Source organism: Boleophthalmus pectinirostris, unplaced genomic scaffold, assembly GCF_026225935.1.
Source record: "Boleophthalmus pectinirostris isolate CB_2022bp ecotype Guang Dong unplaced genomic scaffold, ASM2622593v1 HiC_scaffold_2, whole genome shotgun sequence".
Taxonomy (NCBI): Eukaryota; Metazoa; Chordata; class Actinopteri; order Gobiiformes; family Gobiidae; genus Boleophthalmus; species Boleophthalmus pectinirostris.
Window position 1 is genome coordinate 13,070,182 of NW_026571152.1, and position 26,953 is coordinate 13,097,134.

The following is a 26,953-nucleotide window of genomic DNA, read 5'->3' on the forward strand; positions in this document are numbered from 1 at the left end:
TATTCCATTAACATGTGGAGACATGCTCACCAGGTGCTCTGTTCTGGGGAAAGTAGCAAGCACAGTGAAAAAGTGTAGGCTAATCAAAGTAAAAGACTAGTTTTAACTAAGTTATAAACACTCACAACAGGATAAGTATATTGATTCTGATGGTGACATTTGCCAATTGTTGTGCCATGAGGCAGCCTGTTCCAACAATAACCAAGCATAGGCTACATTTTTTCCTGTTTCTGTTTGATGATGATAAAAGTGTAAGGTACTACAGCCTACATATTTAGTTCTAGCATGTAGGATCTAACTATTGCACAGCGGTGGGCCAACAGTCTTTTTGATGCAGCTGATAGATCTCCACCGAGGAAGGACTCTGTGTTTAGCTGACATGATCCATTTATCAGGGACTCTAAATAAATTTGTTGTCGCTTGTATTTCGTGCATGTTTTTAACTGCAACTTTTCTCTGACATTTTTCAAGGCAAAAACAGCAGACAGCCATTGCAAAGCGTGACATTTCCTCTGCTGTCAGCCAATAGCACATCTGGAAACATTCTCGTGCCCAAAAAAAAAATAAAAATCTCGTGCCAACTCAAACCCCGCCCTCCTGTTGTTCAACTTTGCCATGCTCCCAACCATGAGTGAGATATGTTTCGTGGGCCACGGTATAAAGTTGGTATTTATAAGTGGGGTGACTTCAGTTTATCCGTACAGTTTTTTGAGGCTCATATTGCACCTCTACTACGGATCTATTATAAAATCTCTATGCTGTACCCATCTTTCACAGCAACTTTACTTATTTTCATTTCATTATAATGGAGCTCAACAGCAAAAAAAAAAAAAAAAAAAAAAAGTACGTATTAACTAATGACCACAAGACCTACCATTTAGTTTTAAATATGTTTCTAAAACTTTATAAATTTCAAAGTTATTAAAACATTTCACCAAATCTTGCATTTTAAAGTCGATATTAGTTTGTCTTTGAACATAACATTAGAATTTTTTGAAATGTCTATGGGAAAATTTTATTTTGTGAAAATGTTCAAGAATCAAAGTGGGTCTTGGTGAGTAAAACTGCCTAGATTCTAACCCATGTTTTCATGAAAGAAAGCCGGTGCTTTTGGCCCTCCGCCTAGGTGGGTTCCATATTTTAAAGACAATACTGCATGACTGGATAATTACAGCCACCAAAGAATAGACTAAAATGAAGGTGCACACCTGCTTGTCTCCATGAAGATGTTGGTCCTTTGCCAGGAAGGAAAGTTCCATTATCCAACCAGTATATCCTCCTCTACAGAGAATGTTCCAACGCTTGGCTTTATTTTTCTATCATTCTCCATGGTATCACGCAGGTGACGTGCCCACCACCAGAAATGTTACATGGTGCAGCTTTAGGCTAAGTAACAACTTGAAAAGTTCAGTTGTTAATTTATAAATGTTTGTCTATTTGGGACAAAGCTTTGTGATACAAGTCCAACAGCGCCTCCCGGGCGCGCAGGAGGCGGAGTGTACAGTAATGACACATGGGGCAGCAGCAGCCAGTCAGTCAACGTGTGCGCCTCAACCCAGCAGCATGGCACTCCGAAACGGACCGAGCCCCGGGACTCTACCGCCGCCGCTGCCGCTCAAACTCCAATGAAGCCCGGGAAACATGACATGTGAGCGCGCAGTGTACGGCCGAGGCTTCGCTCTGGTGCATTTGGAGACACCTCCTGGGAGTTGTTCACGCAGAGAAGAAGAGGAGGCAATGCTGAAGCCGGGAGTTCGGATGTGTTAGCTCAGCGAGACAAGCTAACGAAGCCAAAACAACCGGCGAGGTTCACAGAGGGAAGCGTGGCGAATGTTGGGCTGAAGCAGAGCGCAGTGTAGCGGGCTGAGAGAGCGCTGCGGTCTCCTGTGTTCGGCTCTAGTGCACGTAGTGCGGTGCTGTGTGGAGCGGTGGTACTGGAGCTCCAGAGGTCGGGAGGAGGATGCAGGTGAAGCAGCAGCAGCAGCAGCGGGACTCAGAGCCTGACAGCGCCGGGGACACTCTAGAAGGAGACGGCCTGCGCAAAAACTCCTCGTGTTTCTCTAATATCAAGATCTTCCTGATTTCAGAATGCGCGCTCATGCTGGCACAGGGCACCGTGGGGGCATATCTGGTACGTACACATGACTTTCGATCCTTTCTTTTTTTTTTTTTTTTTAAACAACGGGACCAAATCAGGACTTAACCTGACCCAGGACTAAAAAGGCAAGGTAGGTGCTGGACTGAACTGCTCTAGTCTAATTGAATAATGACCCAGGAAAATGACTTGCCTTGACTATTCGTCTCCAACAAGAGAAGAGCCTTTATTTGTTCCACAAAAGGGAAATTCCAATGTTGCAATACAAAGTTCAAGAACAGCAGGAGAGTAGAAATATGCACTAAATATCAAGAGAAATAACTATGCCTATAAGAGAATTAAATCTAACACAACACTGCGCGATCTATCTTATCTTAATGTTACAGTTGGAAAGCACATCTTTACTCTTAATTTAGACTAGGGTTAAATAGGAAAATATACTGGCCTAAAGCCTATTAAAATAACTTTGACTACTGTAGCCTGTTGCAAATAACAAACTCCAAAAATGATTTCACAGATAGCCTAAGTTTTGAGTTAGGTGGGCTTTTTGTTTTCATGCTGTAGCCTAGTGCTTTTACAACAGTAGACTACATGCAGGGTCTTGCAGCTGTTAAGAGTAGACTGTGCAGGAGAAGGAAATGCACCAGTAGACTTGGTGTAAGAAAAACAGCTTTATTGGATATTGTGATAAATAATTAGCAAAAACTAAACAAATTCTTTATTAGTATTAAAAAAAAAAAAAAAACTGAAAATAATAGTCTAGAAGCATGCAGTTATATTCCCAATATTTGACACCATGACCTAACATGTATTATTTAGTCCCATGATGATCATTTCTCTAGTATGTGACCAGCTTTCTGAATGAAATGTAACAATAACAAACAGAATATAGGCACTTTAGTTAATGTTGTCATTTTGGGAGTATTAAATTGGAATAATCTATTATTACTTCTGTTTCTGTTAATTATTATTTTTTAGATCCTAAATTACAATTATTGATTCATTTACTTATCTTGACATTCCTTCTTTGTATTATAGATTGTATAATGCAGTAATGACACAATTGTAAATTCCAAAAAGAAGTTCAGTTCAGTCTAAGTTTAGGAGATTTCACAACAAAAAATAAATAAATAAAAATAACTGACAAATTAATACAAGAATTAAATTTTAGAACATGTTTGTACAGATCCTCACTACTACTACTGCAGTCCTTTCAAAAAGACACTACTTGATATGTTTGCTTAAATCTAGAATATCAATTGGTTTATGTAATTGAATTGGCATGCTCCTTTGCAGCAGGGCCAGTGAAGAATGGGGTCGTTTTTGTAGTTATTTTAAGTCCATACTTAGTGAGAGCTGGTGTCCTTCCTCCAGTCGATGTGCCAAAGATGGTCGGACTCCCAGGGGCTTTGTTTGGAATAATGTCACCATTCAGACTGAACAGTGCAGGATGCAATTAACTCATTTAACCAAATGATTCAAGGTCGAGCACTGCCTCCAGCTGCTGTGGAGAGGAGCCAGAGTTACTGTTGTCTATCTGTCTGTCTCTATCTATCCATTGCTATATTTAAAGTCCTATGTTACACAAAACTGACTTTTGAGAACTTTAAGCTGTGATATAATGTTGTTACCTCATCAAAAACATACCTGGCTTGAGGTGTGTTGTGTTTCATTCACACATGTTTGAGTAATCATTTATTATTAGTCTGTCTACATTTCCAAAACTTAAAATGCTCTGTTCTACCTTGTGGTGGTATGAAGCAGTATTTTCAAGTTAACAAATACCTTTTATGCTTTGTTCAGTAGAGGTTGGCAATTCCAGGACTGAAATGATCCAAATGATTCTAAAGAAGGTGTATGGAGTTTAAAAAAACAGTAGAGCAATTTGTGTATTACCGCATGACATCAAAAGAGTGAATGTTTTGTGTTTGAGAGAAGAACTCACCCTAACTACATATGCAGTGTTTGTGTGAATTAGAGCCCGACCGATATATCGGTTGGCCGATATTATCGGCCGATATGGGCACCTGGAGGCCGATATGCTTGCTGATAGGGGCCGATATTTCACGTGGGCATGTTATACGTTGTTATAAATCTTAGACTCTCTAAATTATGCTCATTTAATCCAATTTACAGACAGATAAATGTCCTAATATGTGTCTCCACATCAGTATTTATCTGCGGAGTCATTTGTCTGTGTCTGTATCCATACTGTCCCTGAACACACCACAGAGTCGCGTCACTCACGTGCGTTTGTTTACACCTGCACACACAGATCCAAACACTGAGATTATATTGTTTTTACGGACAATCGGTTTGAGTCTGGATTAAAAGGACATTTATTAGTTCAGACTTGTGATGTGAGGAGGAGCCTGTGTGAGCGGTGAGTGTTGGAAATATGTCGACTTTGAAGCTAGTTTTGGTCATTTGTTATGGGTTAGCTGCTGTAGCTCCCGCACATAAACAGGCTGTTTTCTATTGGTCTATTGTAAAGTGACTACATTGGCCGTATATTTGTTACTGGACCAGCATTGATGTAAATGAGCTGTGAATAGACGTGTGAATTATGACATTTGCGCATATAATTAATTACCACGGCGCGCACGTATTTACGGCTAAAGGCTAATAGCGCTAGTTTCTTTACTAGTTATGGGTCCGTCGCGAACGAAATGACTCTTAGATCCGGCTCTTTGAAGCGAACGACGGGAGACTGATCCTTACTGGGAGTCGTGTTTTCTCTTTCTCTCACTTTTTTTTCTCGTCACGCCGCGTGCAGACTCGTGGTAGTTTGACAGCGGCTGAAAACGAAACTTTGAGAAATTTGCGTGTACATATTTGGCTGTAGTTTAGCATAAAATAAATAAACCAGGACTAATTTTGGGCACGAGATAGAGACCGAGTCCCAACACTCAGTCCTGGTTTAGTTTTGGTTTAGTCCTGTTTTACATGTGGTCTAGATCTGTTTTAGTCCTGGTTTAGTCCTTTTTCAGTCCTGCTTTAGACCTGCTTGCAACAAAACAATCTGAAGAGCCGCTTGGGAGCCAAAAGAACCAGCAGCTTTTAGTGAGCCGAGCCAAAAGAGCCGGTTCTCTAAAAAGAACTGGAATACCCATCACTAGTGTCTAGAATGTGATGCAAAAATGCCATTAAGCCAACCTACTGTCTGTAAATATGATGTAGAGGCAGAATAACAATAAATGTTGCCTAAATAAACCCAATTTAAAATCCACCAGAGCCAAACCTAAGTTTTTGAAACAATTCAACATTTACACTGAATTTTTACATCACTAAATATATCGGTGATTATATCGGCTATCAGCGGCTCCAACTCCCATTATATCGGTTTCATATCGGCCACAGCAAAATCCATATCGGTCGGGCTCTAGTGTGAATGGAGAAAAAAAACGCAACTTCAGCTATATTTTTTGATGAGGAAACAACATTATAACATCGATTTAAAAAATTGCGTAATATGGGCCCATTAATGAGGATTGGATTCACAAATTTACCATATAAATTTTTTGTGGATGTGGATAAAGAGACATTAAAGGGCCTGTACCTGATTTTTTCCATGTATTTGAGCAAAATGTGTCTTGCCTCAGTACAGATATATTGTAAACAGCTCTTGAGGTCACAATAAGTCTGCAGCATGCTGTCTGCGTCTAATTATAAAGTGTTATATTAGTCGAGAATCAGGAAGTGCACAATTAGTGTTAGCATGCTAGTTGTTGTTAGCATTTCCGTGATGAAAACTCCACTCTTTCCTCTGAAAGTTGTCATAAGTGCTTATAAACGTATACATTTGGACCACTACAAACTGTTTCAAATGAACTAGTTCTGTTTTTCACATTTTTAAGACGGTAAAACTCAGATACGACACTTTTAACTATAAACCACGAACTCTGCTCTCTGTAGTTGACAGTTAAAATGCTCAGTTACTTAAGTGTCTTTGATAGAAATAGATATGTTTTGGTTCATAATTTGGTTTACAGATAAATTTATAATCAAACTGGAATTTACTGTTCAGAATTTGTAACTTGTGGCTCTAAAACTGTGTATGTCATTCCTCTTGTGCGTTCAAGCCCTTGAGCCCTTAAACCTGTCTACCATGCATTTTATCACTTACAGTTTTTATTACCTTCCAAACATGTATTATTACTGTGAGCTGGATTGCCTCTCCACTGATCTGATCTGTAACTTGACTTGGTGGACAAGCAACATCGTGCATCTTAAAGTGTATGATAATTCTTAGTAATGATGGATGCAGCTTTGATGTAGAAAGAGAAATTGTTAAGATACTAGAACCAGATATGGTCTAAGTACTGATCAAAATAAATGTTATACTGTTATTACTATTCCCACTGACTAGGAATGCAATGATACAGTTTTCTCACGATTCAATATGTATCTCGATACATGGGTCACAATATTGATTTGATATGTTATGAGTTGTAGAAAAAAAAGAATTCTAAAAACAAAAACAATAATATATCCTATAGTAATATAAGCATTGTTTTTTTCCTGTATAAAAATGTCAAAAACAAAACAACAAACAGTTTTCAGAGTAAAACTTATGATCCAGAGTAAAAATGCATACAGTAAAAAGTGAACAATTTGGTCAATAATCACCTTCATGCTCCTCCATGTGTAACGTCTTTGGACATTCAAGGTACACACTGCGTACAGTCGTAGTCATTTTGGTATGAATGAAAAAAAAAAAAAGTCAGCTCCGTGCATGTGTGATCTGCAGCTATCCATAGGAGGTGCCGACAGCAAGCAGCTGACGTTTACAGTGATGTCAGCTCCCATCGGCACCCCAGTTTTCTAATGTGAAAGTCAGCCTACTTGTTTCTTTTACAAAGTAATTTTAAAATGTCCAAATTATGGCATAATGATCCATGGTTGCCATACATTATAATTGTATAGCAAACACAAGCACAATTGGTCTTCTTTAAGATTCTACATGCTGTTGATGCAAGACACTAAATTATTTTCTGGGGAATACGGATGTGAGGAGGTGTGCAGAATGTCCCAGTCAGTGTAATATACCTGAAAATAAGGAGCCAGACCTATTGGTATAGTAATTTTAGTCTATATCAGGTGAGTCAAAAGCTTATTTGTGATAGTGAGAATTTTAGAAGCATAATAAGTGATTTCAAGTGAGTCTGTACTCCAAAAAAATAAACCTATCTCTGAGTGGTGTCCATTAACGTAACTTGATCATTCAGAAAGTTTGTTTGACAAAGCTGTTCTCATGATAAAGAACGGTGATCTACGTAAAAGCCTGTAGTCAATAATCAGTACAGATATTTACTGTCATGGTACAAAATACAATGAAACTGTGACATAGAAAGTAAAATTGTAGTGTCTCTTCTCAATCATTGTAACTTTAAACTGGAATCTGTCTTCTATCTGGTCCATCGTAACATGTTTCCTCACAGGGCTCCTGACATTGTGACTGTGCTGCGTTTTGTTCGGTTCGAGATGAAGCTTTTGCTTTTGATAGGTTCTGCACGAGACTGGTTTGGGAGAAGCCAGTGCCAAATGAATCAAAACAAACATGGCGATGCCGAAAGACGTACTTAAGCCTGTTTTAGTCATACAGACAGTAAATACAGACTATTTTTGTGTAGAGGAAAGCTCTTTGCATTTGGTGAGGGTAAGATGTCTGCCCTTTGAACTGGATTTAACTTGACTTAACTCTCGTATTTCTCTGCTGAAGCTGCTGATGCTTCGATCAATCAACATGAAGTATTTGCACAATGATTTTAAGTGATTCATCCCAGATGGATGTGTAGAACTGTATTCAGCGCCAGGTTAGCTCCTGATGCAGCTCTTGATGCACACACATAAACAGTCTTTATGTGGAGCACAGAGGAGTGGAGGCCCGGCCAGCTGTCGTCAGCATGTGCCACTACACTGTCTGCATTGTTCCTCTGCTCAGAGCCACAGCCGCCAGTCCCTCGACAGCCAGACCTACACGACAACCAAACCCACAAACAACCAGCTATACACGGCAACAACCTAACAGGCAACCAGCCCCACAGGCAACTAGCCTCATATGACAATCACCTCCATGACACTCAGCCCCACAGACACTCAGCCCCACAGACACTCAGCCCCACAGGCAACCAGCTCCACAGACAACCAGCCCCATACGACAACCAGCCCCAGTCAACCAGCCCCACATTCAACCAGCCCCACAGAGCCGCCTACTGTAAGCGGCATCAGAAAATGCCTTGTCCATATTAGGCCTGCTAGAGTCCCATGAAAGCGTCTGTAGAGCATCAGTGTTCAGATGACAGCGGCAGAGGAGACATTGTATCAGACTATCACCATTTGAGTTCTGTTTATAATCAAGCAGCCCTATCATACAGCCTCTCTGACTGATTGGTCTTGTCTAATAAAATGGGCTGTGCCATATGCTGTTATTTAAGACATTTTAAACTGCCTTAAATTACATTTGTATACATATCTAATCCTAATGGCAAAGTACCCCTTGTAATGGACTTTGAACTTTTAGGAGAATGGACACATCCACTTGCATGCTTCTTTCATTCCAGTGGCTGGGGCGCTATATCTCGGCGAACCAAAAATTGTACAAAGATTATTGTTACTTCAAAATTATATTACTCCAAAAAAAACTAAATAGTGGAAAAACTGTACTTTGTGCATATTCTGTGGCTAATGCTTCAACCCTGCTGCAAGATGAATGCAGGCAGCAGTGTTGTCACCATATTAAAACCTCACTTATTAAAGTTATTAAAATTTGAGTTCTTTGTTTACTGTTAGTCACTATTGACATTTGAAGCTCTGTTTTCGACAGCTGTTCAAAGCGAGAGTGTGTGAGTACACATGAGAGAGCCTGTGGTTGTGGACACATGCTGTACCTGAGCACCTGACAAAAGGCAAACATGTCTTTCTCTGGGCTCTTTCATTTCAAATAGAAGTTCAGGTTTTGCAGGATATCTGATGATGTCAGGGTGAGGGTTAAGACAAATATGAAACCCAAGGCCTACTGTATTTCAATACTACAATGATTAGAAAAACGCTTGAATAAATAGAATAGAATAAACATTTTAACCAAATATTTGTAAGTACACTGTACTAATAAGAAAGTAAGAAAGTACTAATAAGTACTTTCTTTTTTTCAGCAATGATTCTTGTTCAAATGAGAATCTAGTTTTGATAATCAAAACTAAAAACTAATCGCCAGAGCGCCTTATAACCTGGTGCTCCTTATATATTAATTCAGATTGTGCTTACTGACCTCGAACCAATTTTATGTGGTACACGGTGCTCAACAATCTGTCAAAATGTTTTAGTATGACTTTGGTAAACTACAAAGCCACTCCCCTATACTGTCTGTGCGAATGGCCTGCAGACTTATAATCTCTGAAAAATTTCACATGAACCATTTCAAATGCGATATACACGACTCATCAGCAGCAGCATATCCTCTGTCACTGAAAGAATACTCATATTCCACTGAGTCGTGTCCTTTAGTCTGACAGAAGCTGACCACGTCAGTGCATAAGGAGTGAGCAGTTTTTTTCAGCACTTATAGTTTATGCAAATTAGCCATGTGGTTTTAGGTTTAGTTTCTGTAAAACTAAACAAATGTGCACAAAGCTGCATTAAACACATTATTACCCAGTGTATATTTGAGTTGTTCTCGTAGAAAAAAAAATAAAAAATCCACCCACATTCACATTCATAATACAGAGGCAACGCCGGGCAAATTACACCACGATCTGCCAATGGATCATGGATGTCTGGGCTAAGGGATCAGTCTCAAGTGTCGTCCGTTTGTTTCACTTAATGCGCCTTATAATTCGATGGGCCTTTTGTATGAAAATAGACAAGAGAATTCAACATTACTGATATTGCCTTTATAATCTGGTGTGCTTTAAAGTCTGAAAAATATATTAATTTAGTATACGCCCATGCACCATTATGAAACCTACCTGGACGATTGAGGGATTACACAAATGTGGTATTGGAATCAGTATTGAATCTATTCCTTTGCATCAAAATTTAGTCTATTGCCACTAGGGATGGGCATTCGATGAAATTTTCTTAATCGATCGTCGGAAGAATTAACGATCGATTATCGATTAATCATTAACGTTTTTATATTAAAATGATCATTATTATTATTACTATCTGCACTACTAATCTGCATAAATAAATTCAACTTTACGACATATAAACCGTAACGACTCTAGAGCCACATCAATCCGTTTGACATTATTAATTATTAATGTGTTTAATTCATTTTTGCGCAACTTTCACAGAAACGAAACTTAAAACCGCGTCACTAATTTGCATAAACTCAGCGAAGATAAAACTACAGCTCTTGTGAGCTGATGCGGTCAATTTCTGTTGGATTAAAAGACATGACTCAGTGGAATACAGGTTAGTGTGACCATATTTGCGTTTGTCAAAACCAGGACACTGTACAGGGAGTGGGAGGTGGGGACTCGTCATCGACATTGCGCGACTCTCACCTGGTAAAGCTTTTTCCCACTGGACACCGAAACATATGTTCCTGCTTTGTACACTGTGCACATGGACTCACACTTGTCCCGAACGCAACGGAAAGCGTGGACTTTCTTGTAGAAGTCATCGTTAAATACACATTTGTGCTTCGGTACGTTGCAGACTGACCGACTGTTTGTGTTTGCTCGCTCCTTCTGAGTGCAGAGACACATGTACAGACCCCTGTTTGGTCACGCTACACACAGCAACCTACATTCGGTTTGTCGATTAAAATTAACGTAATCGACAAAATTCTTAGTGATCAATTATCGATTAATCGATTAATCATGCCCATCCCTAATACTCCATATTGTAATTTAACATGTGCAGGTTTAGCATGTCTGCAGCGCTCGGCTAGTCTAACATACAATCAGAACAAGAGGTAGTGACCCACATGAGGATGAGGCCACTTAACGTCTTTGGCATAAGGGTCAAAGGTCATGTCCAGCCCACTCTGAGCCGCTTAGGTCAGACTAACCACTCCAGCGATTGTCTGTAGTCTCCGTGTGCACTGAAATGGCAATATATTGTCAATATTTAACTTTTTTGTTTTTAAAATACCTTTACAAGCCTTTGATTTGGTCATAACCCAAACAGAGATCATGGTCTATAGTTCCCTCAGTTTTTTTTAGTTCATGCCATGGAGTGTATATATAAATGGACATAGCTGACGTGCTAGCCGGCGCATTCCAAATAGGAAGTTTGCATGCAGGCTCTTACATGATCCTGCCTGTTTTTTTTTGTTTTTTTATTGTTAATAAAAACAAAGCAAAACAAAACAAAACAAAAACTATAATATGGAGAGCCTGGCTCCAAATTCGCCTCTGTAATTGTTAGCATTGCGAGCTTCATTTGAGTGGTGCTGAACACTGTGGGTGACGTCACACTCGCTTACTCCACTTTTTTATATAATCTAGGGTTCATGCTGCACCATAATAATGAATTTAAAAGTGCACTGTGTAACGTTTCTGGTGGAGGGTCTGTCAAATGCTTTTCTCCATGGAAATGTTATTGCTTTGTTTAGAATGTTTCACAGTATGTTATTAGACCTTTCTGTCTTCATGGAGACCAAACCAGACCAAATTACAGGTCAGATGTGTGCAGATGAAACCCCGTTCAAAGTCAGAATGCCTGTTTTTCTAAATATTCTTGAGCTATAAAACCACCTGTGATTGAGTAAATGTAAGGTAGGTGTTTAATGTCATACTGTGGAACATTCCAAGCAGAACAATGACATATCCATAGAAACAAGCAGGTGACGGTACCCCAACCAAGAAGTTACACTATGCACCTTTAAGCTAAGAGACAGGCCTATAGTAAATGCTGTGTTACTAGCAAAGGTAGGTAGTACTCAATTACATTTACTAGAGTAACTAGAAATTTTACTTTTCTGAGTACTTTTCTTGCAGCGCACTTAGTACTCCTCCATCCATCCATCCATTTTCTTCCGCTTATCCGGGGCCGGGTCGTGGGGGCAGCAGTCTCAGCAGGGACTCCCAGACTTCCTTCACCCCACACTTAGTACTCCTACTTAAGTAATATTTTTATTGAAGTAACAGTACTCTTAATTGAGTAAAAGTTTTGGTTATAATGTGATTAAGTCTACAAGTGATAAAAACTTTATGTTGATAATATTAAATGATTTGGACATTTATGTTTCTTGCACAGCTACTTCACATATGATTCATTATTGTATTCAAAAATACCAGATTGCGCTTTGTTTAATACTTTCACGGACATCTGGTGCTGGCAGGGCTTGTATTTCATGTTTGCATATGTTCTGACTGTGTGAGGCTGCTTGGTTAAAAATTACCTTGTGTTTTGCATTACCTCTCAAAGCTGACGTCACAGTGGGTTAATGCAAATGAGAATTTGACTGTTCTGAACTGCATCTGTGAAGGCTTCCTCATGCTCCAAATGCCAAGGACAAGTACATTCACATAACTTTCTTTAAAGGTCCCATATTACACTATATTTGGATCTATGTTTTCTCATCACAAACATCTCCGCAGTTGTGTTTGGTTTCATTCACATGTTTAACCCACAAATCCTGCAAATTTTGGCTCAGTTCTTCTCTCATACTGAAAATGCTTTGTGATGTCATGTGGTAATATAGGAAGTGCTCCATTGTGTTTTTAAACTCCATACAACTGCCTCAACTGAACTAAGGGTAAAAGGAGCTGTTAACTTGAAAACTCCCGCTTCATGACATCACAAGGTGGAAGAGAGCATTTGAAGATATATACTAATAATAAAGGATTACTCAAATATGTGTGAATGAAACAAAACACAACTCCAACTCTGTTTTTGAAGCGGTGGTCTTTTATTAACTTGCATTGCTTTGGTTTAAAAATGCAGAGATCACAACTCTGACGACTGCCATTTTGGGCACACAAACACAGTGGTTAATCCACACAATCTGGCAAACCAGTGATTGATGTGGGAACAATTTAGTCTAAATGTTTTTTTGTTTTTTTTTGTAGTTGTGAATACATCAGCATTACATGTGATATCAGAGAAATATACAGTATTTTGACACATTTCCTAGGAAGTCATAGAGAGGTCATGTTTATGATTTTTGTATACCTCATTTAGCGAGCAAATGAGAACAGATCTGATTGGATTTGATGTAATCATAATCACTACAGTGGCTCTTTGGTTCATCTGGTATGTGAAACACGAGCCTTGACCTATATTTGACCTTGGACTGGGCGACAGTAGCTCATTTGCTAGAACGTTTGTCCACTGGTCCGAAGGTTGGTGGACCGAATCCTGCTCTTGACATCAACATCATTGTTTGAGCCGTCACATCCACTGACTAACAGGTGGCAGTGTGATGGTGGTGTGATTCCTACTCCCACATATGATTACTATTGTTGTGTCCTTGGGCAAGACACTTAACCCACCTTGCCCTTCCCCTGAATGTGTGTGTGAAAGGGTGAGTGGTTCCTTGAATAAAGTGCTGTGAGTGCTTTAAAGGTGGAAAAGAATTATCTAAAAATGTGTCCATTTACCATTTATTTCAGAAAAATCTGAAACTTAGATGTATACACCTGAATGTAGCTGTGAGCTTTTTTCTATTTGTCTGAAAAATAAAAAATAAACATATCTTCATAAACCAGTTCACACGATGTTTTGCACAAGAGCGCAATGGTGTTTGCACCCTGTTGTCAGAGCAGGGATCAAACTGACCACTTCTGGATTAATGAGCAACACTCCTACTGATTCTTCACTATTATACCGCATTCAAAAGAAATGTATTTTTGAATGTGGTGATGTGGCGTTTTCAAAAATGACATCCGGTACTATGTATGAGTGTGTGCAGATTTGAGTCCCTACAGTGGGATCAAAAGTTTTCTTACACCCACTACACACACATTGTTCACGCCCTAGCCTCTTAAAGGCTAGATTATTGTAATTGTATGCTGGTATTAGTAAGAAATCTCAGAAATGTCCTCAAGTTGTTTGGAACTGTAGTCAAGTCTCCTTACACTTGCTGTTCAGGACCTCCAGATATTGTGTTTAATTACTTTAAAATAGCTGAATGTTGTATATGTATATATGCCTTATTTGTCTCTTGCTATTTTACTACTTCTTTTAAATTTATTATAATAATTTACAGTTTTGCTCTTTGTTGCTATATTATATCATGATGTTTGAGTTTCTGTGCTCAAGTAATTTCCCTTGTGGATCTATAAAGTTTGTCTAAATTGCCCAGTAACTACTGAATCTGTATAAAAATAATAAATATAATAATCTGTATACATTAAAATGCACTTATCTAGAAAGGCTTGCATACAGAATCACACTTACTATTGTTCTGTATTGCACTTTATTAGTCTGTGCTTTTGGTTGGAAATTCTGAAACATTACATGTAAAGTACTTTCAGCTAAGAAATGTGCTATATAAAACAAATAAGTTATTATAGGTCTATTATAACCCCCATACAAGGCTCTCAGAAAGGGATCATTTAACTGAACCTGGCAACAACTTACCCTACATTGTGCATGGTAAATATGAAATCAACTGATTCTCCACAGATAAAACCACACAAGAGAGTTATTTCACTCTGATACGGACCACTGAGATCCGCCCCAGACAAGTGGTGAATATTTAGGGAGTTCCACTTCTGAACACTGGTGGCATGTCTGTGTCAGCGCACATCTGTGGGAAACGGGTCACATGACACAGGAGTTTGTTTGGTTGCCAGGCGACAGATTCAACAACGGTGCTGCTCCTGTCTCTGAGAAACATCTCACAGCGTCTTCCAAATACCAGTTAAATATTTGCATCATGCTCACAGTGACAGAATGTACAGGAGAATGTTGTGTCACGTCACTACTAGAGGTATGCTAAAATATCGAAATACTGATATATCATACAAAATATGGTGATACAGTATTGTTATTGTGGGATGTTGTATTGATGTATCACCAAGAGTAATTTTTTAAAATATATTTTACCAAATAATTTTGTGTGTGCAGTTTTTATGTTTGTTTCAAAGAAAGGAAACTTGTTTATGCAGTACACTTGACATATCCACTGTTTTAATGGTTACAACAGATAATGGTGTAACAAATAAATACTGTTGTTAAAATGTTTTTGGTTCTTAAAAACAGGGACATATTGCAGAGTATCATGTGCAATATATCGATTATATGTCTTGCTATATTGTGCTAATATCACACCGCGTATTGTTATGAATTGTGAAGGACCCTGCGATTCCCAGCCCTAGTCCAGTGTTGAATGTCAGCAGTGGAGTTTGTGAACAATTAGAGCTACTGCAGTAGGTTACAATTTAGCTCCATCCAAAAGCCATATTCAGTTTTGTAATCTCAGGTTAGGATAAAGCCCAGTGCTTCAAGTCAAGCCAGTTCCATCAAATTAAAAATGTCTTGACCACAAAAACAATTGAAATTGTCTCTACAATATTCATAATCGAGGAGTCGTACTGTCAGAAAGTCCTTCTGATCAATTAGTATCTTACTGGACAAGACTAATCTATACAAACTTGGACACAGTAAAATTACTTTGAATCTGGTCATTTTTACCAGTCAACAATATCGGGTACTCGCTGTGTTTTAGACTCGTCTGAGTTAATTTTTTATTCTTATCAGAGGTGGGAAGTGTAGCTAATTAAAATGCATTAAAATAATATCGCACAAGTACAAAGTAGTGGGCTAAGAAATAAGATTAGATTCATCTTTATTGACATTGCCGTCACTGTCTAACCAGGAATGCAAAGAAGTAAGGAGAAAGAAATTAACATATGATAGGAATGTGTAGCTAGCAATATTTTTACTAGTATAGTGCAATTGTTATGAGCAGGGCACTTTCCACCACCCGCTGGAGTGATTTGCGCTCTGCCACAGACCATTTCCCATACCAGACTGTAATGTAATTTGTCAGTTTGCATTTTGATTGCGAAGACATAGAAATATACCAGGACGACAGAGGACAGATTGTTCTTCTTTAGTATTCTCAAAAAGAAGAGGTGCTGGTGTGACTCCACGATGTATAGCCCAAAGAATTTAAACATGGGGACTTGTTCAGTGTGTTTTTTTTTTATGTGTATTTTTGGTCCTTTGCTTGCTTGTTTCTATGGAAATGTCATTCCTCTGCCTGAAATGTTCCACAGTATGACATTAAACAGCTCTATCTTACATTTGTTAAATTACAGGTGGTTTTACAGCTCAATAATACCTAGAAAAACATTAATTGTGACTGTGAGTGGGGTTGCCTCTCCACAGATCTGACTGGTAGTCTGGTTTGGTCTCCATATAGATAGAAATGTTTAATACAATACTGTGAAACATTACAGACAAAGCAATAACATATCCACGGAGAAAAGTATTTGATGGACTGTCCACCAGAAAATGTTCAAATCATTTCATGTTGTCAATATAAATTTTTGTCACTTGTGGACTGTGGCAAGAGTAACAAAAACTTTTACTCAGGTAATAGTACTGCTGCACATGAAATAAACTACCCATGCAGGATTAAAGGGACAGTTTGGAATTTTGGACATAGGGCCTCATGTCCTAGTGAGCCAGAGTGTTGGAGATGCGTGGAGACACTTTTAAAATATTCCATCCAGTTCTTATATTTGCAGAGGTTGCTGGTGCTAGGCTAGTGCATGTTAATGGCCATAGTTATCTTGCCAATAAAAATAGTTTTACCCACTCCACAAAACACCCAACGCAAATCTGTTATTACGCCAGACTGTTGTTGTTAATTTCTGTGTTGACAGAATAATGTCTGAAATAAAACTAACCTTGCATCACATGAATCATCACATGTTGAGGGACTATTTTCTCAGCTTTCTATCAGTAGGTACAACTTGCTGTTGTTGCTCAGACGTAAATCCTTCAAATGCAAGGATGGTTTTACTTCTAAAACTATTCTATCAACACAGACATTCACATTGACAGTCTGGCATAATAATAGATTTGCGTTGGGTGTTTTGTGGAGTGGGTAAAATGTTTTTTTTTTTTTTTTTTTTTTATTAATGCACACTAGTGATATTACAGTGTTATTTTTTTTTTTATTAAAGTGATGAATATGAATATGAATATGGTTTTGATGTTTTCTAATTATGTTTCTAATTCTGACTTGACTTGGTGGGATAGTACCTGTAGTAAATGTTCGTCACAGTTTTACGTCAGTGAAGTGTCAGTTTGTGGGTCAAAAGTTGAGAAGTACAAAAATACAGGAAGTGTTCTATAACGGAAAACCTCTACCTATATCATCAAAGCGTTGACAATTTCCACACAGGGAAGGCATTTTCAGACAGTTTAAACCTTAATTTAATAAAATAAATGTTTGTCATTTATTTTTATTAGTATAATCATAACTATTGTACATAATAATCCAAAACTATTGTTTTGGCCTTTTACATTATGGTTGCTACGTAACAGTTATGGAATTACTGCTGTGTATTATCTCCATGTAGGAAGTAACATTATAAACTTAACTGAAAAACTAGGCATAATTTTAGTAAGTAAGGAAATGAGTATATGTATGTGTATATGTGTGTGTATATATATATACATACATATATATATATATATATATATATATATATATATATATATGTATGTATATATATATATATATATATATATATATATATATATATATATATATATATATATATATATACACATACAGTCATCTACATCTTACCTGCCCCTGCCTCAGCTCAGTCACTTTGTCCAGTGAGCTCAGAGAAGAGGAGAGCACTGGCCAGGATCATGAGTCATTCTCAAATGTTCCAACCACAAGTTTAGGGACAGACTTGAAATGAACTCCTCCATCTGTACAAACGTCACTGGAAACTGCAGACATGTCAAAAAGCCCAGTGCATTTATTTCTTTCCTCTCTTAAAATATAAACTAATAATCAACCTTCATACATAGTGATGTTGTGATACTGTGTTTTGTTTTTGTTTTTTTGTTAAACTTTTTTCCCCCAACATCTTATGATCTTTACTGGTTGTCCATTTTTAAATAGGGGGTATTATGCAAAATGGCCTTTTTCAAGCTTTCTATCATCAAGATTTTATATCATTTATGCATGTTTGAGTAATCTAGCGATCTTTCCTGGGCCTTATTCAAACTGTTTTTTTATGGTTAGCAGAACAATCCTATTGAAAGCACAGCCCCATGCTCTTATACTTTCTCCATAAATATACAAGCATGATTCAAAACAATACAGTACAACTTCACAAACCCTATGGCGCTCTGAAGGGGGTGTGACTTAGTGTGCAATGGAAGGGTCTAAGGGGTGGCTTTCAAAAAAGGTAACTTGGTGCTCTGAATGTTATTTGTTAGCAGTTAATACCCACAGAAGTGCAATATCTCCTCTTTAACAGCCTATAAAAATGTATGGGTAAATTACAGTCCAATTAAATGTAAATGTACGTAAAGCAGTCCACATGTGCTCTTATAAATAGTACTAGAGAAGGGCTGACGTCACCATGGAGGCGGTATGTACACTGTCATCGTCCCTGTTTGGGAAATGCCTGAAAGGATGTTTATGTTAGCACTCTTTTTTTCAGCCCACTGGAAATGGAAAATGACTATGTCCTTTCAAGGACAGTTTGGGGCACATCTGAAAATAGAAGCCTCTCTGGTTAAACGTGACACAAAACTGAGCTACAATATCACACAATCACATGGACATATGTGCAGATAATGCTGCTGGGCTCAAACAGTTTGAGTGAATCCTCAGTTTAGTCAAGTTTAGTTCTGTTTAGTTTAGTCTGAGATCTCTGTATGCATGTGTTTGCTGTAGTCTGATCCTCTTCCGAGTAAACTATTATTGAGAAGTTATGTGACTGAATCAGACTCTAGTTAAGAAATGTAAATATAGAACACTGATAACAATAATGCATTGTTATAAAAAGGAAATGAGACATCTGAAACTTCTTAAGTGTACCTCCGAGCAGTTTAGTGTTTAGTTGGGACATTATTTTTAAAATACTGTTACGATGTTAAACCCAGACGGATGCTCAAAGAGTGACACCTAATGTATTATGTACTTGAATGTAGTACTTGATGTAGTATTGAATAAAGACAGGACACCTTTCCCTGCCCACATACCCTAACAGTGGTTGTGTTCTCCCTCAGGTGAGTGTGCTAACCACTCTGGAGCGGCGCTTCAACCTTCAGAGTGCCGATGTAGGAGTGATCGCCAGCAGCTTTGAGATTGGTAACCTGGCCCTCATCCTGTTTGTGAGTTACTTCGGGGCCCGAGCACACCGGCCCCGGCTCATCGGCTGCGGGGGCATTGTCATGGCGCTGGGGGCCCTGCTCTCGGCCCTTCCGGAGTTTCTGACCAGCCAGTACGAGATGGGAAAGATGTGGAGGACAGACATTGGGAGGGAGGTGTGTTCAAACAGCAGCAGCAAACAGGCCCAGGAGGCAGAAGACAGTGTGTGTCAGAACAAGGCCAACACAAACATGATGTACCTGCTACTGATTGGGGCACAGGTGCTGCTGGGCATTGGGGCCACACCCGTGCAGCCGCTGGGCGTGTCCTACATCGACGACCATGTGCGCAAGAAGGACTCCTCACTCTATATAGGTATGACACTGCACACTACACCAGTACAGACTGTGCTTAGACATGGGCTTTAATCATAATCAGGTGTAAGAGTAATAAGTGTGATGTCATCAACAAGGAACAATAAGCGATTTTGCACAATGTTGGTTATAGACATTTTCAAAAAGAGCTTTGTTAATATGGCTTTTTAGCCTTTAATTTATAATAATAGTTTTGTCACAATACTACAGTTTTAAGTAAGTAACTGTTAAGTCCTTTTATGGTTTGCGTACTTTTGTACAGCAGCACTGCTTTGTCTTTTCCCCAGGCCACATTTGGTCACAGTGAGGTGTTTGTGCTTAGCTCATCAGGCCAGGTGCCGTTTGTAGCTGACTCGATACTTCTACTGTGTACAGTCTGAGTACAGTCTGAGTACAGTCTGAGTACAGTCTGAGTACAGTCTGAGTACAGTCTGAGTACAGTCCAAAAATAAAGTCTGAATACAGTCTGAGAGTACAGTGTGTATACAGTCTGAGAGTAAGTCTGAGAGTAAGTCTGAGAGTACAGTCTGCATGCAGCTTGAGTACAGGAGCCACACAGAGTAGTATTACAGATGAGCCGTACAGAGGAGCCGTAGAGGGCGGATGCAGTACACATAGCTGCCATACCAGAATGTGCTCTTCAGACCCGTGACGTGTGCTCCTCCTCAGCATGTTTATCTTTCCGTCTTCACAACATTACCAAGCTGTGCCCATTGGACGTGCTGTCTGTTTACACAGTCTGGTTTTATATTGTGATATTTCTGTTGTGGATATGTCTGCTTATCCATTCATTTATAGACTCCACATGCATGTGATCATGTTTCCAAGGGTGTACAACAAGCAGTACTTAAAACAGATATTAAAGGAGCACTGTGTAACATTTCTGTGGGAGTGTCAGCCATCTACTTGTTTCTGTGAAAATGGGATTGGCTTTGTCTGGTCAGATCAATGAAGTGACAGTAAGAATGCATGTTTTTATTGTTTTGAACAATAAGGACACCTGGTTCCGGAGGTAAATCTTGTTAAATTTAAGCCAGGCGGATTAATCAATCAGAGAAACACATGATCTGTTCATGTGAAAACATGAACAGACCACGGCGGCTTACGAGTAAAAAAAAGGAAAAAATTACACAGATGACTGACAAACAGCAGATTTCTGCAGAATCAACAACAATTTTATGTGAGATTTTTGAGCAAAGATATCTTCTGCATTTGAGAGACACATGATGCAAATTAGTCAGATTCAGTTAGTTCAGTTCAGTTGACGATGTTGTACTAAAATTGCAAACTCGATTTCAGTACCAAGGAATAGACTCGATACTCAACACCAATTCTGATACCGATAATAAAACACTCCAGACAGTAGAATGTGATTTTCAACATTAAATAATACCATGTGGTCTTATATCTGTGTAATCCCTCAATTGTACAGATAGGTTCCATAGTGGGCATGGGGGTATGCTAATCTGTGTGGTCTAATACTAGTTCTGATACACCTCATTCTAAAGATATACAGGAAAGGTTCATTTCTATGACTTTTATAGTATTAGTACTTCCTCAAATGTGTATCTAATTTCAGTACTAGTTTTAGTGTCTATTAGTATCTGATTTTTATATTTTGACCTCGTTTCACATCTGGTACAGGTCTGACACAGGTCCAGTGTAGACCATGTCTGATAAGGCGTACATAGCATGCAGTGAACATTGTTTCCTTGAGATGCTGATGGTTCTAATCCCTGCGCTGCCCACCGGTCATGTGCCCTGGCTGCATGAATGAAGCGTCTGTCTGTACCATGAGTCTTCTCTCTCTCCTCTGGGCTATGGTTTATTCATGAGCACTCAGCAGACTCAAACAGCTCTGTCTACTGCACTAATGTTTCTGTAGGCCTCCACGTTGAATGTCTGAAGACTTGATTTAAGATTACGTTATTTAATTGTTTGCCACCAATCCTCGTCACTGCTAAAGTTAGTCAAGAGGTGATAAAATTTGTTAAAAATAAAACAGAGAGAGAGTTGTTCAGAATCAGAATAAGTGTTATTGCCATTGTCCATTGTCAACACCACTTTGGTTATAATGTTTCCTCATTAAAAATATATCTGAAGTTGCGGATTGTTTCATTCACACATGTTGAACACACAAACCCTGCATATTTAGGCTGAGTTCTCTCAAACAGAAAACACTGAAAACACATTGTAATGCCATGTGGTAATACAGGGAGTGATCCACTATGTTTTTAAACCCTATACAACTTCACTACTACCTCTACTGAGCAAAATGTAGCCAGACTAATAATGCAAGGTTACTCAAACATGTGTGAATGAACAAAACATAACTCCGGGCATGTTTTTGATGCGTTAACATTATAACATGGCTAAAAGCTCACAAGAGTAATTTTTGTGTAATATAGGACCTTTAAAATCAAAATACTGGGTCACTAATGTTTAGTCTACAAACTCCGAAAGTGGACTCATTGCAATTTATTGCTTCTAATTCTCACCTGCCAATATGGTGCCCTTAGCAAATTTATTCACATGGGTCCCAGAGGTCTGTGCAAAAAGAATGATTACTTTTGCATTGATTGTGTTGCTAAAAATAGGTATACAAAAGGGATCGCTGGTGCTTTCCACTTTTTTTTCCTATTGTGAATTATTGCATACTTACTACAGGCGGGACGAGTTACAATTTCCACAAGATGAGACACAAGATTCAAGATCTAAGAGAGCAAGACAAGATGAGACTTTGACATTGTTTATAATAAATATATCGTGTAATCCAGTTCCCAGTTTTAGGCTCGCCATTTTTGATTCAACATTTTCAACATGTGTGTACAATCTTGTCGCAATCTTGTCTCGCGAAATCTTGTCTTATTACAAATAATTACCAACCAATCTAGACAAACTGTAACATACAACTGGAATAGAAAAATACATCTTTAATATTCCAGATAGGGCTGGGTGATATGGGAAAACAAGTTATGATTTTCCATCCATATTGATCATCATAGGACCAGTAATTCCAGAGAAATTCACATTTAATCGTTGGCATGAGGTTGTAAAATATATTAAACCTAATGGATGTGCACGTTGCCGTTAGCAGCAGAAACGTGCACATGCATGCTACGACTATAAACAGAAACGCATGTCATGTCCTTGCATTAAATGACGTCTGAAGTTTCACTCTAACACAGTGAGAAAATAGTCATTTACTTTCCATAATTTGGATTATAAAGATGAGAAGCACCAGAGGAGAGAAAAAGGAGAAAAGGTGAGGAGCTGCGGCTAGAGCAGAGATGGAAGGAGGGGTAGAGGTGGCAGATTGCTCCACACACACACAGAGGCAGAGGGAGAGAGACACACTGGACTTTTATTCAAATTGTGCAGATTTAAGTCAAAACTTGTCAACACTTGAGGAGACAAAGGGACACGCTGTGGCTCAGGCGGCTTTTTCCTAAACAAGAACGTAAATCCTTGTCAACACCACGCTCTTACTGCCACGCGATTGACAGTAGACCTGTCAGTGAAATAAAATGCACATGCCTCATCATCGAGATCGACCAAAGTAGAGATCACAATCTATCAATCTTTCCATTTTTGGCACAGTCCTAATTTCACATAATTATCAAATACATCATGTTTCCTCATCTCTTATAACCCCGGATATCTGCACTGTCTCTACTGTGTGAATCTAAATGAGCGGTTAACACAGAGCCAGTCTATCAGGGATCTGTGACATGACGCATTCACACCTCCAGTGCTCCATTTTCCCACACTCTGAGCAGCCCTTGAAATGCTCACACCAACAAGCCTGTTGAGCAAGCCTCTGACTGCAGCCACCCTGTCATTTGAGCTGTCTGTGGCTGTAATGAGAGGCTAGTCCAGGTGAGATGTTTACACCTGGTTAAGAGCTGCTTTGGTTCATAATGATGGCCCTGTTCATATCTCTTGAAGTTGTGGTTCAGACCTGGTTTAGACCTGGTTTAGATCTGGGTTAGACCTGATTTAGACCTGGTTTGGATCTGGTTTAGTCCTTTTTAGTCTTGATGTACAGTAGTTCTGTTGTGGCCTTACAATGCCTTAAATCGCGTCTTAATTTGAGCTCTTCCGATCTTGTGTTTAATCCTGGCCTCCTTCTATTCTATTACTGGTTTAGTCCAAATCTAGTCTAGCATCTTTATTTGTTCTTGGTCTTGCGTTTGGTTTAGTCCTGGTTTAATCTATTTTAGGATCTGGTAAACAAAACAATCTGGTAAAACGTGAAAAACACAACTAGCAACAATTGAGCAATGCACCATGGTGAGTTTAACTGCGCTTTTCACAACTTTGCCAATGCAAGAGTCTTACTGTCATAGCAAAACTAATAATTACTAGCCTTCTAGCGCGCACTTCCTGATTCTCAGACAATACATCAGACAGCACACAGCTGACTTATTTTGACCTCAAGTGCTGCTTATAAATTATATCTGTACAGGCACAAGACACATTTTGCAAAATACATGTAGAGAAGTTTGACCCTTACAGGACACATTTAGTTCTTGTTCAGACCTGGCTTAATCCTGGTTTAGGTCTATTAAAGTAACTGGGTTATTCTTGGTCTAGTCTTGATTCATATTTGGTATAATAAATAAAATATGGAGATTCACCTTTGTATGACCTTAGGAGAGGCTGGACAGGGGAGTGGTACAGCAGATGACCCCAGTGCAGTGCAGGGCCTGGGGCAGATGAAATGACAGAGGAGCTTGGAGAACATACCACACAGGCCTGAGAAAAACATCACTATGTTGACTGGCAGACAGAAGAACTGCATTGTAATCAGATACAAGTCACTATTGACTGGATACTACCAAGTTGTTTTTTATTTTATTTTATTTTATTCAGCAAAAATAAATAAATAAATAATAATAATAACAACAACAATAGCAATAATCATCATCATAATAATAATGGTAATGTTTTATTTTTATTATTATTATTTATTTATTTTTTCAAATAAATTATTTTGGCAAAAATTTGTTTTATATTAGTATGAATTTGAATTTTTATAGCTTTGCTGATGCATTTGTATATTCATTTATTTATTATACCAGAGGCTCCCAAACTTTTCACACAAACTCCTACCAAAGAAAATATTGCCACCAGATCTAAACAAGTCTAATCTAGATCTGAACCAAGTCTGAAAGTCGACTACATCATTTCCACTGTGGTCCTGAATAGTGCTGTTACGATACAAACATTTTAAACTCTGTTTTGATGCTAAGGAATAGACTCGATACTTAATACCAACCCCAGTAACACTATCATAATAAAAAACAACCTTTAAACAGTATAATATGATTTTCAATATTAAATGATAGTACTTTCTTTGTAGTCTTACTCCTGTGTAATCCCTCTCTCGTCCCTCGTGTAATCTCGTCCAGGTAGGTTCCACAGTGGTCCAAGGGTGTTTACAAGTGTATGTGCTCTTATACTTGTTCTGTTACAGCTTAAGCTCATTCTAAACCTATTCAGGAAAGGTCCATTTCTGTGCTGTGAATGTGACTTTGTTAGTTTTGAGACCTGCTCAAATGAGTATGTAGTTTTGATGCCCATTATTATCTGATTTCTGATACTTTTGAAGAAGAAATGATCCAAAGGAAGAAAGAGAAAATGATCAAATAAACTCTCAAACTGCCGGAAGCCACTTGAAGGAGCTTGCATACCACAATTTGAGAAACACTGAATTTGGTTTTGACCTCTATAACTCTTTCACAGAAGTTGTCACCCATTTGAAACTCTTTCCTGGTAAATGTTCTTTAATTCTGACTGTACAGAGTTGACTGGCTGTGTTCACTTCGGCACAACCTGTTTCATTCGGCTGTATTGTGCTCCTCTGAGTCGTGTTACGCCCTCTTCCATTGTCAAAGCCTGCACAGAGGCCCTTTGTTGGGAGGAGGGGCCCTTTAAATACCAGGAGCGTGTGTGTATGTGTGTGTGGGCGGGCAGGTATTTATCACACTTTGGGGACTAAAATCTACACACATGCCCCCATCTCAAAAGACAGGTGCCCATGACGTAAATCCTTTATTCTTGAACCATCAGTGTGATTTAGCCAATGTTATGTCCTGAAAAAGCATGGATACCCAGCGTGTGTGTGTGCATGCCTCCTCTAAAACAAATGACTCCTGAAAGCTCAACTGGTGTTAGACATTACAAGTGTCAGTTGAGTCTTTGGCATTGAAGTGAGGTAAAGCATGTTAAAGAAGAGCTATTGTGTTTCTATCTGCTGTATAGTTATAATCTATGACACCCATGGATCATTACATTGTATTTCTGACATTTTAAATCACACTGACTTCTGGATTAGACTTTATTGATCCACAAGGGAAATTATTTGGGCAGTAGCTCACACCATCACAATATATTATAATAGTAAAGGGCAAAAATATAAATGGGATTAATAAATTCAACATAAGTAGTAAAAATAGCGAGAGACTGGTGTCAAATAAGGCATAATATACACATTTATATTGATGGCCTCCTAGCATAACTGCCTTTAAATTGACTTATTTGAATAATTTTCCTCTCCAGACCCGCCTTCATCTGTAGGTGTCATTAGCTCCATCCTCAGCCAATCAGGACGATTTTTACACCAAAAAACACTTCTTGACTCTGATGGCGTAAACTTTGTTTTAACAGCAACCGCCCGTATCCACTGAGACAAAACAATGTTACAACACATTTTTAATATTTAGAAAAGTTTTTGGAATTATTGATTTCACTATTTGGACTGTACAGCAAAACCACTTGTGTGTTTTTTTTTCTGTTGTAACATGGTTGTACGGTTTTAATTATACACACTTGTTGAACTCGTATAAAAGTCATGACAGCAGTCAAACAAATATTCAACCATTTTATTAAACAATATGTACAAGTCAAATAAAATATAGAAATAATAATAGAAACATATCTCAGCTATACATCAGAAAGGGAAGGAGAAAAAGTGCAGAGATGAAGTAGTGATTGACATGACATAGAGTTTTCTATTAAATAAGGGTGAGTATAGTATGAATATAGTGCTGTATCTCTCACTGTCTGAGCGGAGCTTTAGGAGCCTGTTGGAGAATGAGCTCCTCTGTCCCTCTATAAATTGTTTTGATAATTGCGGAGCCTAATGCAATATGTGGAGACGATTCCCGCTTGTCCCTTTACAGTGCTGGGTTGTAAACGTCACCACAACAACGTGCCATGCAGCTG

The 26,953-nt window shown here is 38.6% G+C and overlaps 1 protein-coding gene across 1 annotated transcript; it reads left to right on the forward strand.

Moving 5' to 3' along the window:
* Nucleotides 1–1,523: 1,523 nt before the first annotated feature.
* Nucleotides 1,524–19,777, forward strand: slco3a1a (solute carrier organic anion transporter family member 3A1a). Its single transcript, XM_055155418.1, has 2 exons — nt 1,524–2,131; nt 19,268–19,777. The coding sequence occupies exons 1-2, from the start codon at nt 1,961–1,963 to the stop codon at nt 19,775–19,777; spliced, it is 681 nt and encodes a 226-aa protein (XP_055011393.1). The 5' UTR covers nt 1,524–1,960.
* The last annotated feature ends 7,176 nt before the right edge of the window (nt 19,778–26,953 follow it).